The sequence below is a fragment of the Dioscorea cayenensis genome, chromosome 18 (genome assembly GCF_009730915.1).
Source record: "Dioscorea cayenensis subsp. rotundata cultivar TDr96_F1 chromosome 18, TDr96_F1_v2_PseudoChromosome.rev07_lg8_w22 25.fasta, whole genome shotgun sequence".
NCBI lineage: Eukaryota > Viridiplantae > Streptophyta > Magnoliopsida > Dioscoreales > Dioscoreaceae > Dioscorea > Dioscorea cayenensis.
In genome coordinates this window covers 6,534,702-6,552,060 of record NC_052488.1, presented here as the reverse complement: position 1 = coordinate 6,552,060, position 17,359 = coordinate 6,534,702, and the positions used below count along the sequence as shown (strand labels likewise).

Sequence of the window (17,359 nt, the reverse complement as noted above, 5' to 3'; positions counted from 1 at the left end):
TCCTTGTAGTTCAAAATATATACACTGATTTGATCAATTTTATTTGCTCCTTTTCGATATGGGTTTTTATATAATCCTTGAGACCAAATTAGTTTCTATTTTAAACTTTGTAAAAATTAGATTTAAAAACTGAATAAATAAGTTCCGAAAGAGAAAATTTGTAGCAGGCATTAGGGATTTAGTTTTAAAAAAGTATTCAAAATTAAAAAAAGGTCAGTTTTGTAATTGTAATAAAAAAATGTTCACTAAAGTCACAAGTAATGTAAATAAATAATGTAATCCAAGATATATTCAGTATTGATAAGTTCCAAAATTGCTTTAAAAAAATAATGAGGGGGATTATAAAAAAATCAAAAGTTTATTTTTTTCAAAAACAAATTAACTGTACTATTTTTACTTATTTCTATCTTGGAAGAATTATCATAAATCTAGACAAAACATTTCATTAGAAGAGCACTTGTTTAACATAATACATTTATCCCATGACAAATGTAGTCATCTAAACACACATTTTTTCTCATTATAAAACTTCAAATATATTAATTTCTTCATGAATAAAACTGAAACGTGGATGAATCAGAGATGATATTCCGGAGACCACTGATTGTAGATACCAACATTATGCAAACACCAATGATGATGCATCCCTGGAAAAAAAGAAAAAGAAGAACAATTAGTTACTAAAGTAATTTAAAAGTTCATATCAGCTATGTAATTTTCTCTATTATCATATAAAATAGATTTATGAATTAAAAATTTAATTTAAAGGAACCTTTGGCGCTAATATTTGGACATAATTTCTATTTTCTGTCCCTTTATTTATAAAATATTCAAAATTGATGATGGCTTAGCATATGTTTTAACATAAAAAATTATTTTATTCATTTTTTTAACTTATATGATATAAAAAAATTTATATGACAACTAATGCAGTATAAAATGTTACCAACGTAAATATTTCAAAAAAAATTATATTAAACGTTTTATAAGTATAGGATGAAAAATAAACATTTGCTAAAATGTAGAGACCAATAGTATATTTAAAACTTAACATTTTCACTTGAAGAATAGTCATTTGAGCTAACTAGCACGCTATTAATCTAAAAAAACCTATATAGTAGATTTTATTTTATTTTTATTTACAAGTAGAAATACTTCTTTTAAAAACTTGATGAAATTAATATATATATATATATATATTACCCAATTAACTATCCATGAAAGGCTGAACCTCTTTGGTTTCTTGATTGCCAACCAAATTATGCAAGGAAGCTGCAATGCCAAATCAAACCAAAATAAAAAACAGTGAGTTGTTAATTAAATCAGGGTAAGATCACAATGGAATTTGTGTATTATACTGTTGCTTTTATTATTATTATTATTATGTAACTTACTAAAAAAAAAAAAATAATACTTAAATAGAAACGAAAAAAGTTGTTCTACATGAAAACAAATCATACCATCAAGATATATATAGGTAATATATTTAATTTTGACTATAGAATTATGATTTTATATATAAAATTTTGTAATATTTTAAGGAATGTAAAAAAAAAATTCAAATTAAAATTAAAGATAGAACTTACAAAATAGGAAGTTGGGGTGAAGCCGAATCCTCCAAAAAATCCCAAAAGATCCCCAAAAAATGGGAATGTGACGCCAAGAAAAAGAGTGAATGCTGCAACATATATAAGCAAAAAGTTTAATATTCGAAGTGTTATATAGTATATGAAAATATTATTGCAAGTACATAAAAAATATAATAAGAGTGATATTTATTGTTTCTTACCCACATAAGCAGATCGAGCAATCAAACGAAGTGCAAACCCAGAGTGAAGCTTAAATTTAGAGACTAATATCGTCTCAATTGAGTCAAACACTGGCATTGCATATACCTATATTTAGATTTAATGAAAATTTAATTAATTATAGATGATATAAAATTTGATTTTGTGGTAATGAACTTAATTTAGTATAGAAATTAGTCACATCTAAAAAAAAACTTTATTTATTTTCGTGGGAAAACAAATGAACTTGTATTTTTTAATGTGAATATTAATAGATAATAGGGAACAAAAGAATTCTCAACTAATAAAAAGATTTTTATGAGCAAAATATTTGAATACTTTTAAATATTTTGTTTTTTTTTATAAATGCGTTTATCTTTGATTATGAAAATTTATGTAATGTCAAAATGATGCATCAAGTATATTTACAGGATATAATTGCAAGTTCACAATTTTCGAACATATATACGCGAGTTAGAACTTGTATATATATATATATATGTATGCAATATGTGAGTTATATATCAACGCATTTATATTCATATAAAAAAAATTATGTTTTCTATTTTCATATTAGATTATTGGAAAGTCTGTCGAAGCTATAAATTTTTTTTAGACTTCTCTAATTTTCTGTGTATTTGAGATAATGTAAGATTTCAACTCTCAGAATCAAATAGTTCATCCTATTTGATGGGTTTTCTCCGAAAGAATTGTATGTCTCACCAGTCTTTTTAATTTTTAATATTTTTATTAAGTTTCATGTAATTTTGTTTTCTCAAATGTTTCTCAGTCAAAATCATTAGCTGAAATGAAAACTTTTAGTATAAGCATAGGTTTGTTTTGAAAAACTAATATTTTGAAAAGGGAGATTTAAACTTAAAAAAATAATAATATAAAACCTCCAGAAAATAAAATTTGTAAAATGTTTCAATTTATAAAACTTAGTTTAATTCTTTCATGGATGGAGGACATGTATATGTATAACTAGTTACCTAACAACAACTAGTTTCAAAGAGATGAAAAATTGAACTCACTTGGTAGCTCCCAATGACATGAATAACAACCATGAGATTAGCAGCAGCAATTAGCCATCCTGGTCTCTTAAGGGCCATAAGCACATTATCCTCAACATCTTGGCCAAATGCCCAATACCCTACCATGGCAACAGGGAAGTAACATAGAGCTGTGATGAAGTAGGCTACCACAGTGCCTTTCCACATTGGATCCTTTGATGGTTTTGTAGAACTTGAAGGGATGGTGGCTTGAATCTCTAGTATCACTCCATGTCCTGCGTAGGCAAATGCTACTTGTCCTAGAGCACCAAAGACCCTAAACATTGAGTCTTCTGGTGAGCTTTTCTTGTATGAATAGGTCACATTGTCAATGGGCCCTCGACTAAGGCAACTCACCCAAGAGATTGTTGAGTAGCTGAGCAAGAAAACCATACAATATATTTAGTTAGGTAGAATACCCATATTAGTCCCTATACTTTTTTTATTTTGCCTTTTTAGTCCTCTTATTTCAATTTAAGCCCTTTTAATCCCTCTACTCCTTGAATGAGTGCAATCAAGTCCCCCATATACACTTTGAACATACCAATTACTAATTGTTATTACTCATATATTCTATAAATCATATAAAAAATAAAGAATTTATATTATTTCTCTGAATTGTGTATATTACAACGATTATTATGGATGAATTGTGTAGTATATTAATTATTTTATGATTAGAACGGTCATATGGGACTTGATTGCACTCATTCAAAGAGTAGAGGGATTGAAAGAGCTTAAACTAAAGTAGGAGGACTATAAAGGCAAAATAAAATAAGTATAGGGACTAACATGAGTATTCTACCATTTAGTTGATACGCTTGAGTTTTTTTTAGTTTGTCACATTATAAATAAATATGCTAATTTACATAATTATATAATCATATTAATATTAATTTACCAAATAAACTAATGTTGACTTTTAATAAAATTATTTTAATAAATTCGTTTCAAATCATATATGGAGAGTAATTAAGAGAGATAATATCAAATTCAGTAAGTGAATCTAGATGCAAATAAACATATAAAATTCATAAAAAAAAATTACTAATACCTCTCCATGTATATATAGATCCATATTTTTAAAATATTTAGTTTGTTAACAAATCAGAGTGCTTGTAATCACATGGTTGATTTTAATTGATGATTTTACCAAGTTCAGAAAAAATTGAATAAAAAAACAACTAGAAAAAGTGAGGATACACAACAAAAATTAAAAATTAAAAATTAAAATAGATTTAAAAATACATAAAAACTTTCCAGAGGATGAAGAAATTCGGTCCAAACACTAATATATATTTTTTTTCCAAAATGAATGTTTTGAAAAACATAGATATAAAAATAAGTAGAAAATTGTATATAAAAGCCATGTTTTCTTCTCACATGAGACAACCCTATTTATAGATATACAATGGCAATGACCGCAAACCAAGAAAGATTTTGTTAAGTTAGATTCGAACAAGAGCACGTACAATATATATATATATATATATTGTATAGTCATGGCTTTACAAGTAGTTAATTAACTAATAATTTATAAACCCAGGTTCTTAAATGTACGCATAGCTACATGCATGCTTAAATTCCACATTATCAAACATAATTAAAAAACATAAAACTAACCTGAGTGACATAACAGCAGCAGCAAAAGACACAGCAGACATGGAATTAAGATCAGGGAGTTGAGAAAGAAAGAACTGGATGGCACCAAAGAAGCAAATCCAATACGATGTGTGCATTGTTGCCAAACTAGGGAAAATAATCTCCATGAATTTCTCCAGACACTTGCCTCCAGTCACCATGTACACTATGTCACAACCTAACTGAACAATCAACTGCTGTGGAACCACAATCCATAATCCGAGCTTCGGCCCGAAAGCATACTGCCCGAGATCACGATACCGATCAAATCGAGTTCCCGGAACACACTCATGGAGTTGTATCATCAACCAGAGAGTGTACAATGTGATGCACCATGATAGAACTAGAGCTAGTGATCCAGGACCCCTGCAATACGTGTACAACAAGCTCTATATTTTATGTGCAAACAAGTGCAACATGGAGTATGTACCTCAACCATTTTTTTTAAATATAATTTTTAAGGACAGTAACAAATATATGATATAGTTCATAGATCAAAAGTGCAGTTTCATCTTAAATTTATTACCATCCTAAGTGAGCCATGGCATAAGGCAAGCTAAGGACTCCGGCTCCAACCATTGCCGTGACATTATGGAATGTCGCATACCACCATTTGGCTCTTCGACTGTTTGCCTGGTTCGAACCATCAGTAACCTGAATTAAGCAGTACAAATTATATACATGAATATATTTTGAAACTATATAGGCAAGGTATATATGTATATATATGAAGGTTAACTATATACTTCCTACACCTTAGGAAGAGGTGATGTAGAAACCATAGCTCAAAGAATATAAGTAGCTAGGCCTTGTATGAGCAAAACAATGCAAGGGAATGAGGGTATTTGTAGTGTTAAGTGAGTGGGTGTCATGATTTAGTTCTCATTGGGAAAAGAAGTTCAAAACTTCTTTTCTTTTCTTTCAAAGCTTTACAAATTAAGTAGGAGAAGAATCTTTCATCTTTCACAGAGGATGCTAGCTTTAGCTTAGCTAAGAGGTGCCTTCACTGGAAAAGAAAAAGCAAACTAAGACTATAAAACACCAACTTTTGGGAAAAGTGAGTTGATGTTCTTCTTCAACTAGATTACCTCTCAAGCATAACCAACCATTTTGAGTGCAAATGATTCCAAAGCTTCAACAGGGAATATTTTGACTCTATCTCACTAAGGAGAAATTAAAAAGCAAGTGATGAGCATTCCATCTTCAATCAAACAATTAGATTTGTAATCTCTCATTATGTTGATGTCTAATCTTTGCTTAGTGGGGAAGTCTGACAAAAAATGATGTTAAATTAAAAAGAGGAATATCTTTTAATATCTTTATATATCTTCATCAAAGACTGTAGTAAATGATTTGGTTGAGAAGGTTCATTATCAGAATGATTATGCTATTGACATAAATAAAGAAGTTGAGGTGGATCATTCATGCATCTTCCTCATAACATATTGAGTATAAAATACAACTTCGCAAACCATGGATGGGTGGAGGCATTTACTTTTAGGCTCTACCTTTCATTCAGGCCCGGTCACATTAATAATCTTGTGGTATTTCTATTGAGACCGGGTCTTTTACCTAGGGTGTTTCTATCATAATCGAAAAAATTTATGAAAACTAATAACCTCTTGACTTATTGGGGTCGAGTCTTTTACATAGGGTGTTTATTTTGGGGAGAACTCAAAATTAAACCCCAAAACCATACAAGGTAAGAGTATGGGTGTGTTGAGATATTAACTTCACACTTGTATATAGACACTTGTCGCTTATTTTTTTTTTTTTTAAAACTAAGTATGAAATAAATATCAAATTAGCTAAATTTTTTATTTATTGAATATTTGACCAGTTTATTAAAAAAAAATAAATCGATTAAACTGAATGGAAAAAAAAAAAATCTTTGATTAGTAAATTTAAGCATATATATATATATATATTAAAAATCTGATAAATTAATATATTATATTATTTTAGTTTTTGAATTTACTCACAAAATCATCTCCACCATCTTCATTTGGTATTTCACTCCCTTGCTTAATTAATGTCTAGCATAATAATATATATATTTAAAAAAAACCGATATAAGTAAAATATTTTAAAACCATTCGTTCAACTTGATTATTTAGTTAACGAAATGGTTTGCAAAAATCCCTTGTACTGCGACATTAAGTTCATTGCATCATGATGATATAGGAATCCAAAATTTTGGGGAGAATATTATAACAACAAATCAAATTAACATTCATGCATCAATCCACTCTGACTAGATGCTTCCCCCTAAACAGTGATTCTTGGCTATATATAAATATATATTATGCATGCTTGAGACACTTAAAAAGCTTCTTTTGAGTGTCACAATAAAGCAAAAGATTCACCGAATTAATGTGAAAAAATAATTGTCTAGGTTCAATGTGCTATATATATATATATATATGTTGCTAACATTGTGGCACATTGATTGACTGTGCTTACCTAAGTTTTCATGGAGTAAATTTTTTAGTGAGTACCTAACTTTAGCTTTATTTCAGTTTGATCACTAACTTTTCAGATTTGTATCGAAATGACCTAAATTTTAATTTTATTTCTCCGTCGGAATAATTAAGGATTTCAGTGGATTTTTGGTGATGCGGACACCGAAAGCATGCGTGGATGCCCTCGTGTCTCACGCCACTCAACCTCGGCCCAACTACCGTGCAAGCCTTTCCCGGTATCCACATCACCAAAAATCCACAAAAATCCCCAATTACCCTAAATTTGGAGAAATGAAACTGAAATTTAATGCCCATTTTGATACAAATCGAAAGTTAGTCTAAACCGAAATAAAAGGCTAAACTGGTGACTCACGAAAAAAATTTACCCAGTCTTCATGTCAAAATGATGCTAGCTATATATATATATTGCTAACATTGTGGCGCATTGATTGACTGTGCTTACCTAAGTCTTCATGTCAAGATATGCTAGATTTATTCAGGGAGATGATGCTAGACTTGTTCATGTTTTGATTTGATTGAATTATTACATTACACTATAACAAAATTATAATTTACAAACAGTATCTAGTCCATTGCTAATTCATTTTAAAAATGGATCAACAGAATTTAATCTATTTCTAATATTTGCAACGGATTTAATTATGTTCCAAAATTTAGAAACGTATTAGCAACAGAATTTAATCTATTTCTAATATTTACAACGGTATAGAATCCGTTGTAAATAAAAATGGATTTAATTTTGCTGCTAATCTGTTTTTGATATTTGTAACGGAATTAAATCCTTTTTTGTTCTGATTTAATTATGTTTTAAATCTATTTTTAAATTTTAAAATGGATTAAAACAGATTTGAGACCATTTATTTGTTTTAAATATTTAAAAAATTATAATCTATTTTTAAATAAATCATATTAAATTTATGGCCATTAATTTAAACATGATCTCATAACTATTGTTCAAAGCTAATGTCATTTTATCATGAATCAAATTTCATTATATTTCATGAACAAAGAGTTTATATAAAATTAATAAAAAAAATACAATGAGAATAAAGCCCTAAATACAAGCATCTCTTGTTAATTTACACAACCAAAGTAACTTCCAAGAATTCCACTTCAAATCACTGATGTAAAACAGTTATCACCTAAAGAAAAAAACATCATAATTAATTACAATACTAAAAATTACTATCATATTAGATGCTTAACAAATACTACTTACCTCAATATGTTCTTTAAGAGAACAAACATGCAATCCAACAATCAAGAACAATCATCTAATCAAGTAGAATGAAATTCTGCTGACGATCCAATTTGATTGTTGCAACAACCAAGAAAATACATGCTCAATTCAAGCATTTGTAAATTAATAACTACAAGCTCAAAAAGCGACACAAAATTACTCATAAAAAAGGTCAATACTTTCACACTATTTAGACTGATGTAGCAGCCTTTGCCCTTGGAGTTGCTCGAGTACCTGCAATCAAAATCAAAACAACAATCACCAATGAATTCACAACAAAATATAAATCAATAGATTTTCACAAGAATCAAATAGACGCAAACATGCCTTCACGAAAGTTGCTCTTAAACCCGAACATGGCGGAGATACCTCATACTCCCAGTCCCCATCGTCTTCTTCCTAATCTCGTTCACGGCCCTAGTTTTCTGATCCAATAAATTTACCAAAAGAAAATCAACAAAAACCAACTAAAATTCATCAAAAATGGGGGAAATGAAAGGAAAATCTAGTTTACTTTTGCAGATGCGTGCGGATGGGTAGCCACAATCATCGTAGCGGCTCTTTTGGGTCTTGTTCCGGTGCTTGCCAAAGCTCCCCGTGTCCTTCCCTTGCAATCATCAAAGCAACAAGGATTAAGGTTAGGGTTGGATCTGGGATCTAGGGTTTTGAGGACATCGATGGAGAAGAGGCGGCTGGAGCTCACCATGAGGCTTTCGTTGCATGCCGAGAAGAAACCATAGCGCTGCGCTGAACCATTATTGCTTATTCTGGTTGTTCTTGTCAATGGGCATGAACGGATGAGGGCTTGGAAGGGTAGGAGAAGAGGAACGACGGCAGGTTGGTGGCCAGGTAAAAGAAAGGGGTAGTTAGGGTTCTCTAATCTGTGCATTTATATTAGGTATAATACACGAATTGATCCCTCTATTTCTCTCTCTTCCTTTTTGATCCCTCTACTCAGAAATACTCTCAAATAGTCCCTTTACTCTTAAAAATTGTCCTACTTAATCCCTTCTACTCTAAAATAAATCAATTATTGACTGTATTTTTAAGAGTAGAGGAACTAGTTGAGAATAGATTAAGGGTAGAGAGACTAAATTGGGTCATTTTCAAAACTATAGGGATTAATTGGGAGCATTTTTGAGTATAGGGATCAAAAGAAAAGAGAGAGAAAAGTAGAAAGACCAATTCGGGTATTATACCTTTATATTATTATGTACATTAAATTGGAAATGAATATATATATAATATTTTAAAAATAATCGGAAACAGATTAAAAATCCGTTATTAAATTTAGAAACAGATTCCTTAATCCGTTTTTGATTGTTTAATAATATATATTTTCCTCTATTTTTTTATATTTTTAAAATTAATCATAGCTCAAAAAATAATTGTATATGTGTATAATTTACATGTATACATATTCAAAATAGTATTTTCAACAAAAAAATAAGTAGAAAAAAGATTTATAAATTCTTAGATTTATTTTAAGTTATAATTATTAATATAGATATATATATATATATTAATAATTTTATAAATATTTATCCAATATTTATGAAATCTTAATCCCATAAATCTATGACATATTTTTAAAAAAAATATTTTAAATCTGTATAAATTTAAGCTATTTATAAATTTTTTAAAAAAGTTTCCAAAATTTAAAATGTTTTTTTAATTTGTATAAACATTAGAAACAGATTTTTATAATATTAATAAATTCGAAACGAATTAATAAATTAGCTTCTAATTTTATTATATATATATATATATTCATATTTATTTATCAATTTTCTTCACTGTACTCATATTACTTAAAATTTCAAAATATATAATTTTTACAAATATATTAATTCCTTTTAAATATAATTTTTATACATTATTATCTCCTTATATCTTTTTAGGATAAAATTATTTGAGAATTTTTTAAATAACTCAGATATATAAACAAGACCAAATAATTTTTTTTAAAGAATTAATATATATATATATATATATAATTTTAATAGATATGATAATAACTAAAATATTAAAAAAGTCATAATAAGTTTCTAAAAAACTTAAAAAATATAAATTTTCTAAATGTATTGATTACTTTGAGATAAAATAAAAAATATTTAATTAAAAAATAAAATTGCCAATGGATCTAGAGATCTGTTTATAATTTTACAAACGACCAAGGATCCGTTTGTAAATTTATCAACGGATCTAGGGATAGGTTGGTAATTTTACAAACGGATGCAAGGATCTGTTTGTAAATTTATCAACGGATCTACGAATCGGTTGATAATTTTACAAACGGAAGCAAGGATCCATTCTTAAGTTTACCGACGGACAAGGGTCCGTTGGTAATTTTACCAACAGTCAAGTATCCGTTTGTAAATTACAAACGGATCCATGTCTATTTTTAAAATTTCTAACGGATACTCGGATCTGTTTGTAAAATTACCAACTGATCCCCGGATCCGTTGGGAAAATTACAAACGGATCCCTAGATCCGTTTGTAAAAGTAAATTTTTGTTATTATGAATTTATAAATCATGCAATATTAATTATAAATCATGAAAATTATAAAAAATACTATTATATGTATTGGTATATGTTATGATTTTATAAATATATATTTCTATATTTAAATTATTTGGAAATTTTTTAAATGACTTACATATATAAATATGTATAATAATTTTTTAAAAAGTTAATATATTTATAAAATCAAGATAGATAAAATAATAACATAAATAAATAAATGATAATAATAATTGTTTCTCGCTAAAATTAACATTCTTATGAATCTATAATAATTACTTTTTCATAAATGATAATTATAATTTTTTTCTCAATTAATATTTCAAATTAATTGTTTCACAGTAAAATTAACTTTCTTAATTTATTGTTAATAATTTTTTTAAAAAAATTTACAAACGAATCCTTCATCCATTGGTAATTTTATAAACGGACAAGGATTCGTTTGTACAATTACCAACGGATGAAGAATCCGTTTGTAACTTTACAAACGGATCCTCGCCGTTGGTGAGAATTACAAACGGATCCCTTGATCCGTTTGTAAAATTACAAACGGATATTTGGATCCGTTTGCAATTTTATTTTTTAATTATATATTTTTATTTTTAAAATTCATTTTACCTAGAAATAATTAGTATATTTAGAAAATTTCTATATTGTAAGTTTTTATTGTATTTATTTGAATTATATATATTAATTCTTTTAAGAAAATTATTCGTCTATTTTATATATCTAAGTCATTTAAAAAACTCTCAAATAATTATTATCCTAAAAAGATATACTTATAAAAGGAGATAATAATCTATAAAAATTATATCTAATAAGAGTTGATAAATCTATAAAAATTATACATTTTAAAATTTTAATTAATAATTGAAATCTAATATTTCATGAGTATAATTAAGAAAATTGATGATTACATAATTTAATAAAAAAATAAATTTAGCAACGGAATGTCTTTCCATTTCTAATTTACCAACAAAATTATGTTCTGTTGCTAATATTAGAAACGGATTTATAATTCGTTACTAATGTACAAACAGATTACAAATCCGTTTGTAATTTACAAACAATTATTATTTTGATTTTAAATGACGTACGTATATATAAATATGTATTATAATTTTTTAAAAAAGCTATGATATTTATAATATAAAATAATAACTTAAATAAATTAATGCTAATAATAATTGTATCTCAATAAAATTAACTTTCTTATAAATTTACAATAATAACTTTCATATAAATGGTTATATTAATTGTTTCTCATCAATTAAATATATAAATATGAATAACAATTTAAAAAAAAATCAAATATAAAATTTGATAAATATATTAACTTTTAAGTTAGAATAATTTTAAAAAATAAAATATATGTAAGTAGCAATGAATGTTATAAATTTGAGCCGTTTCTGAACCAATAACCGGTGTGTAAAACCCTGTCCTGATTTGTGTGTTTGGTGTGACAACACCAAATCTCGAGTTGAGTGCCTGGAAGAAGTGCCTACTCACGAAACCAACACTTGGAATGTGTGCCTGGACGAGGAGTGTTTAGGACTGTGGTGGTGTGACGCATCATAATAAAGTTTGGATTGCCTACTCACGAAATTGCGTTATAGACTTCATGACCTACATTGCTAGAACTTGCCTTTAAATAAAGGCAAGATTGGAGATTTTTCAATCGGGATCGACTTACTTGGATAGTCAGCTAACATGCCACCCAGACGCCAACGAGGATCACCTCCTCTGAGGTATGATAGACTGAGAGTGGAGAGTTATCTCATGGAGGAACAATTGAGGGAAGAAGAAGAAGCTCAAGTCGTTGCTATTGCTGCTGCGGGCGAGCAAAGAGAAGTTCCGGGGGTGTTTCAAGAAATGTCAAGCCTAACACTAACGGACCAACTCAACATGGAATCAGCTAATGAAGAGCAAGTTCAGACTCACGTATTAGTGCCACAGACACACCTTGTGGTCACCATGAGACCAAGAGATTTTAGCACGATTATTGCATCTGAGTTGTGAGATATATATATATGGAACAATACCACATAGAACCACAATACATGCCGCAACTACGTAGAAGGTACAGGGTAACAGGAGAGATGGCAACAACCTATGATGACGCTCATGCAGTTCTTTAATATGGTGCACCAGTTTATCTGAGGAATCAGAGAAGGCGACGCCAGAGATGTTAATTTGAATCTAAGGCTTGTTTTATAAGCAGTTGTCTTGCTGGAAGTACTGCTTGATAGTTGTGTGTGTTTTGCGGTAGTCTTGGCTATTTCTTTATGTGCTTTTCTGTCCAAAACTTGTTATGCCTTTGTGTACTTCAATGATATGCTACTCAACTAGTTTCCAATTGGGTCTGATTAATTGATTCCAAGTAATAATTTTTTTTTCTAAAAAAATACAATCAAATTTTGAAAATATTGGTCTAATATTAATATTCATTAAATACTAATCCTATAAATAAGTATCTCTATGATATATTTTTTAAACACATATTATACATATACATATAAATAAAAGTTATTTATCATTTTATCTAAATCATCTTGAAGAAAAAAATATTTTTTAATAAAAATACAAATTTAGCAACGGAATTTCTTTCCGTTTCTAATTTACTCACAGAATTATATTACGTTGCTAATATTAGAAATGGATTTGTAATCCGTTACTAATGTACAAACGGATTTGTAATCCGTTTGTAAATTAGTAACTAATTAGCAACGGACAAAATTTATGTTTCAAACTTTGAAACGGATGTAAAGTTCGTTTTTAAAATTGAAATAGATAAGTAATCCGTTGTTGATTTGTTGCTATTTAGAAACAGAATAATTCGGTTACTAAATTTCTATTTCTAATTCAGTAGTTTTCCACTTAAGTGGGAAAAAACAAGATAGTGGAAAAAACAAAAGAAAGAAAATATATGGAAAAGACAAAACCAACAAAAAGAGAAGAATGAGATGACAAACGACGAATGGAAATAGAAAAAGCTCAAGAGAAAAAAACATAGAATTAATCTTTTTCATGTAAAGCTGATGTCCGTGTCAAATCAAGATAGTCATGTGATCAGATTTGCCTAATTTGTTAATTGTGAGCATATAACATTTGTTCTTTGCATGCCATGTATAATCAATCGCCACGTGAAATCAAAGTGTATTATGAAATTTGATTTACCAGATTTACTTAGCAAATGATTACTAATGATATTAAATGGTGAAAAAGTAAATCTTTGAGGATGTGTTTGCAAAATGTGTGAAAAACATTGAATATTGAAAAATAGAGGATTTATTTGCAAAATTTATTGAAAAATATAAAAATGTAACAAATGAGCGTTTATTTGCAAAAATGTGTGCAAAAATGTAAAAGAAAAAGAAATACTCAAGGGTTTTTATGCAAAATTTGAAGACAAGTCTAAAAATGGGAAAATTTTATATTTATTCGCAAAATTTGTAGAAAAATATAAAAATATAAGAAATTTGGGCTTGTTTTCAGGATTTGTGGAAAATGTGAAAAGTGAAAAGCTGGTGGTTCATTTGCATAAATTATGAAGATTTGTGAAAAGTAAAGATGTTAGGGTCTAGTGTGCAAAAAATAGCATTAGAAGGGTTAAATTGAAAAACAAAATTAAAAAAAAAAGAAGAGAAATCGGTGATTTTGTTATAAATGTGTGGTATTTTGTAAAATTGCAAGACTTCACCTGTAAGTGTATAATTGAACATATTTTATATTATTTTATACACTTAATTAACATGTATCAGGATGTTTATTTGACTTGTTTCAATTGAGAATAAATAACGGTATGAAATTTGTAGTTAAATTAGATTTTTTATTTTAAATTATTTTATTATATTTTTTTTTGCTAAATATGTAGAATAAGTATCAAGAAAAGAGAATAACATTTAAGTCCCAATAAAAGAGTTAAATTTTAGCAGAAATTAAGGTTGAAAAGCAAAAAGAAGATTCAAATGCATAGTGGAGTAGTTCATCTCCAAATTTAGGATAATTTTATAATGTTTTTTTTTTTAAAGGATAATTTATGGTTGTATTTTAGATATTAAAATTTCAAATTTTATATATTCAAACTTTGAATTTTGTGTATTTTGGTGATATTTATTTATTTTCATATAATATTATATATTTTATTTGCTTGTGTGATAATATTTTTGTTACTAAAAATCTTTCTTGAAAAAATATCTAAAATATAACTTTAAATTTATACTAATAATTTATTATATGAGTGATGAAAATAGTAAACACATGATAAATATTAGTATTGACAAAAACGTTTTGTTACTATTGTATTTTTTTTGTGTCAATAATATTGTCACAATAAAATGGATTGTTGTGATAGCTTATTAGTCACTATTTAGCATTTTTCTGTGTCAAAAAAATTAACACAGTGAAACAAATTATTGAGAGCACTTTATTCTTCATAATTAAAAAATTTTTGTGTCAACAAAATTAACATAAATAAATAAAGCTATTGTAGCCACATCGCTTTGTCACAAATAGTAAATTTGTTAGTGTCGTGAAATTGGTCACAAAATTATGGTGTAGTTGTGACCATTTGTTTAAAATGGTCGCTCTTGTATTAGCATCAGAGATATTTGTGACAGGAGGTGATGACTTCTAAAATTTGCTATTATTACTAATTGTGACTAAAATTATTACTTTTAGTATAACTTTTGTTATCAATAAAAATACAATTTGTTGTAGTGAATGTCACTATATATTTTTAAAAAGTACAATATTTAGTGATTAAAGGGTATTTTTGTAATGATGAAATTCATTATCAACAACAAAAATTTTCGTCATTAAATACATTTGCCGTTTAATTAAATGATAAAAATATAAATGTCACAAGAAAATAAATATTTTGTGACATATATAGTTGTTAAAAAATATGTCACAAATTAATTTTTTGTAATATCACAATTCATTGACAACTATATCATTTGTTATATATCTTTACTGTCACAAACAATTAGTTTTTTCTGACGTATTTGTTATTTGTCATAACATATTTTAGTGGATTTTTTTAATAAATTACATAAATTACATAAAATATTAAAATTTAAATTTTAAATAATGTTTAAATGCAAATCCTTTATAAGAAGTACTATATTATAAGTAACTTGCCAAACGAACCATGGGCTAGCATAGCATGGGGTTATCTCTAGGAGTTTTGTGTGAAGATTACCTCTCGTTCTCCCTTCCAGAGTTGCATAGCATGGGGTTATCCCTAGGAGATCAGTTAAGCAACAGTAACTGGTACAATTCCATACCCTCTTGTCATTTGCTTTGTCGTTTGTCAACTTTTTCAAAAAAAAAAAAACAAAGTAACTTGTCAAATATATCATAAACAAAATTAAATTAATATTGTCATTGAAAAAGAAAAGTACATTACTACAAATTGTATTTTTAGTGATAACCAAAAGTTATCACTAAAAGCAATAATTTTAATCACAATTAGTAATAGTAGAAAATTTTAGAAGTCGTTACCTCCCATTACAAAAACCTCCGATGCTAATACAAGAGTGACACTTTGGACAAATTATCACAATTACTCCATATATTTGTGACACTAAAAAATTTAGTATCTGTGATAAAAATGATATAGCTATAATAAATTATATTTTTATTGATAATAAAAGTTATCACTAAAAATAGTAATTTAGTCACAATTAGTAATATTAGCAAATTTTAAAAGTCATCACCTCCCTTCATAAATATCTCTGATGCAAGTATAACAGTGACAGTGACAAACTTTAGTATTTGTGATAAAGTGATGTGGCAACAATAAATTTATTTAATTATGTCAATTTTTTTGACACAAAAAAAATCTTAAGAGTGATAAACAAAGTGGTCATAATAGTTCAGTCTATTGTAACAATTTTGTTGACATAAAAAATATGAAATAGTGACAAATACGTGGTAACAATTGTCCATTTTATTGTAATGATTTTGTTGCCACAAAAAAATGCTAAATAGTGATGAATAAGTCATCACTATAGTCCATTTTATAGTGGCAATATTGTTGACACAGAAATATACACAATAGTGATGAATGAGCTCCCACAATAGTCAATTCTATTGCGACAATAGTGTTGTCATAAAAAATACATAAATAGTGACGAATAACCTGCCACGTAAGTCAATTTTATTGCGATAATATTGTTGTTAAAGAAAAATACACAATAGTGATGAATAAGCTGTCACGATAATCTATTTTATTGTGATAATATTGTTGTTAAGAAAAATACACAATAATGACAAATAAACTGTCACGATAGTCTATTTTATTGTGACAACATCATTAATAATTTAGTAATTACATTTGCGTTGGTGATCATTTCGGGTAATAGATTTTGTCAAACAAATTAAACTCATATGCTAAGACAACAATTTCATCACAAAATGCATATTTTAAGTGGCAAAATATTGTCACACTAGCAAACTAAATCTTTAATGTAATTTAAAAATAAAAATCATCCCAATGTACAAATTTTTTGAATATATGAAATTATACTAAAATACCCGAACATTATTATAAATTTATAATAATTCTAAACTACATTCTAAGGTAAATTTGAAGATGAAGTACTCCGCCATGCCTTTAATTACTAG

The 17,359-nt window shown here is 27.6% G+C and overlaps 1 protein-coding gene and 1 long non-coding RNA gene across 4 annotated transcripts; both read right to left on the bottom strand.

The window, feature by feature from the left end:
- Positions 1–432: 432 nt before the first annotated feature.
- On the bottom strand, positions 433–5,367 carry LOC120281873 (lysine histidine transporter-like 6). Of its 3 annotated transcripts, none has more exons than XM_039288567.1 (8): positions 5,236–5,366; positions 5,007–5,134; positions 4,463–4,846; positions 2,822–3,215; positions 1,790–1,895; positions 1,587–1,678; positions 1,204–1,272; positions 433–647 (listed from the first exon to the last, which is right to left on the bottom strand). In XM_039288567.1, the coding sequence occupies exons 1-8, from the start codon at positions 5,260–5,262 to the stop codon at positions 549–551; spliced, it is 1,299 nt and encodes a 432-aa protein (XP_039144501.1). In that variant the 5' UTR covers positions 5,263–5,366; the 3' UTR covers positions 433–548. The 3 variants fall into 3 exon arrangements, with proteins under 3 accessions (XP_039144501.1, XP_039144503.1, XP_039144502.1); XM_039288569.1 differs by having other exon boundaries at positions 5,227–5,289; XM_039288568.1 differs by having other exon boundaries at positions 471–647; positions 1,232–1,272; positions 5,236–5,367.
- Positions 5,368–8,530: 3,163 nt separating this feature from the next.
- On the bottom strand, positions 8,531–9,066 carry LOC120282338. Its single transcript, XR_005542956.1, has 3 exons — positions 8,907–9,066; positions 8,718–8,810; positions 8,531–8,628 (listed from the first exon to the last, which is right to left on the bottom strand). It is a non-coding gene; the product is annotated as an uncharacterized LOC120282338 (long non-coding RNA).
- Between the last annotated feature and the right edge of the window lie 8,293 nt (positions 9,067–17,359).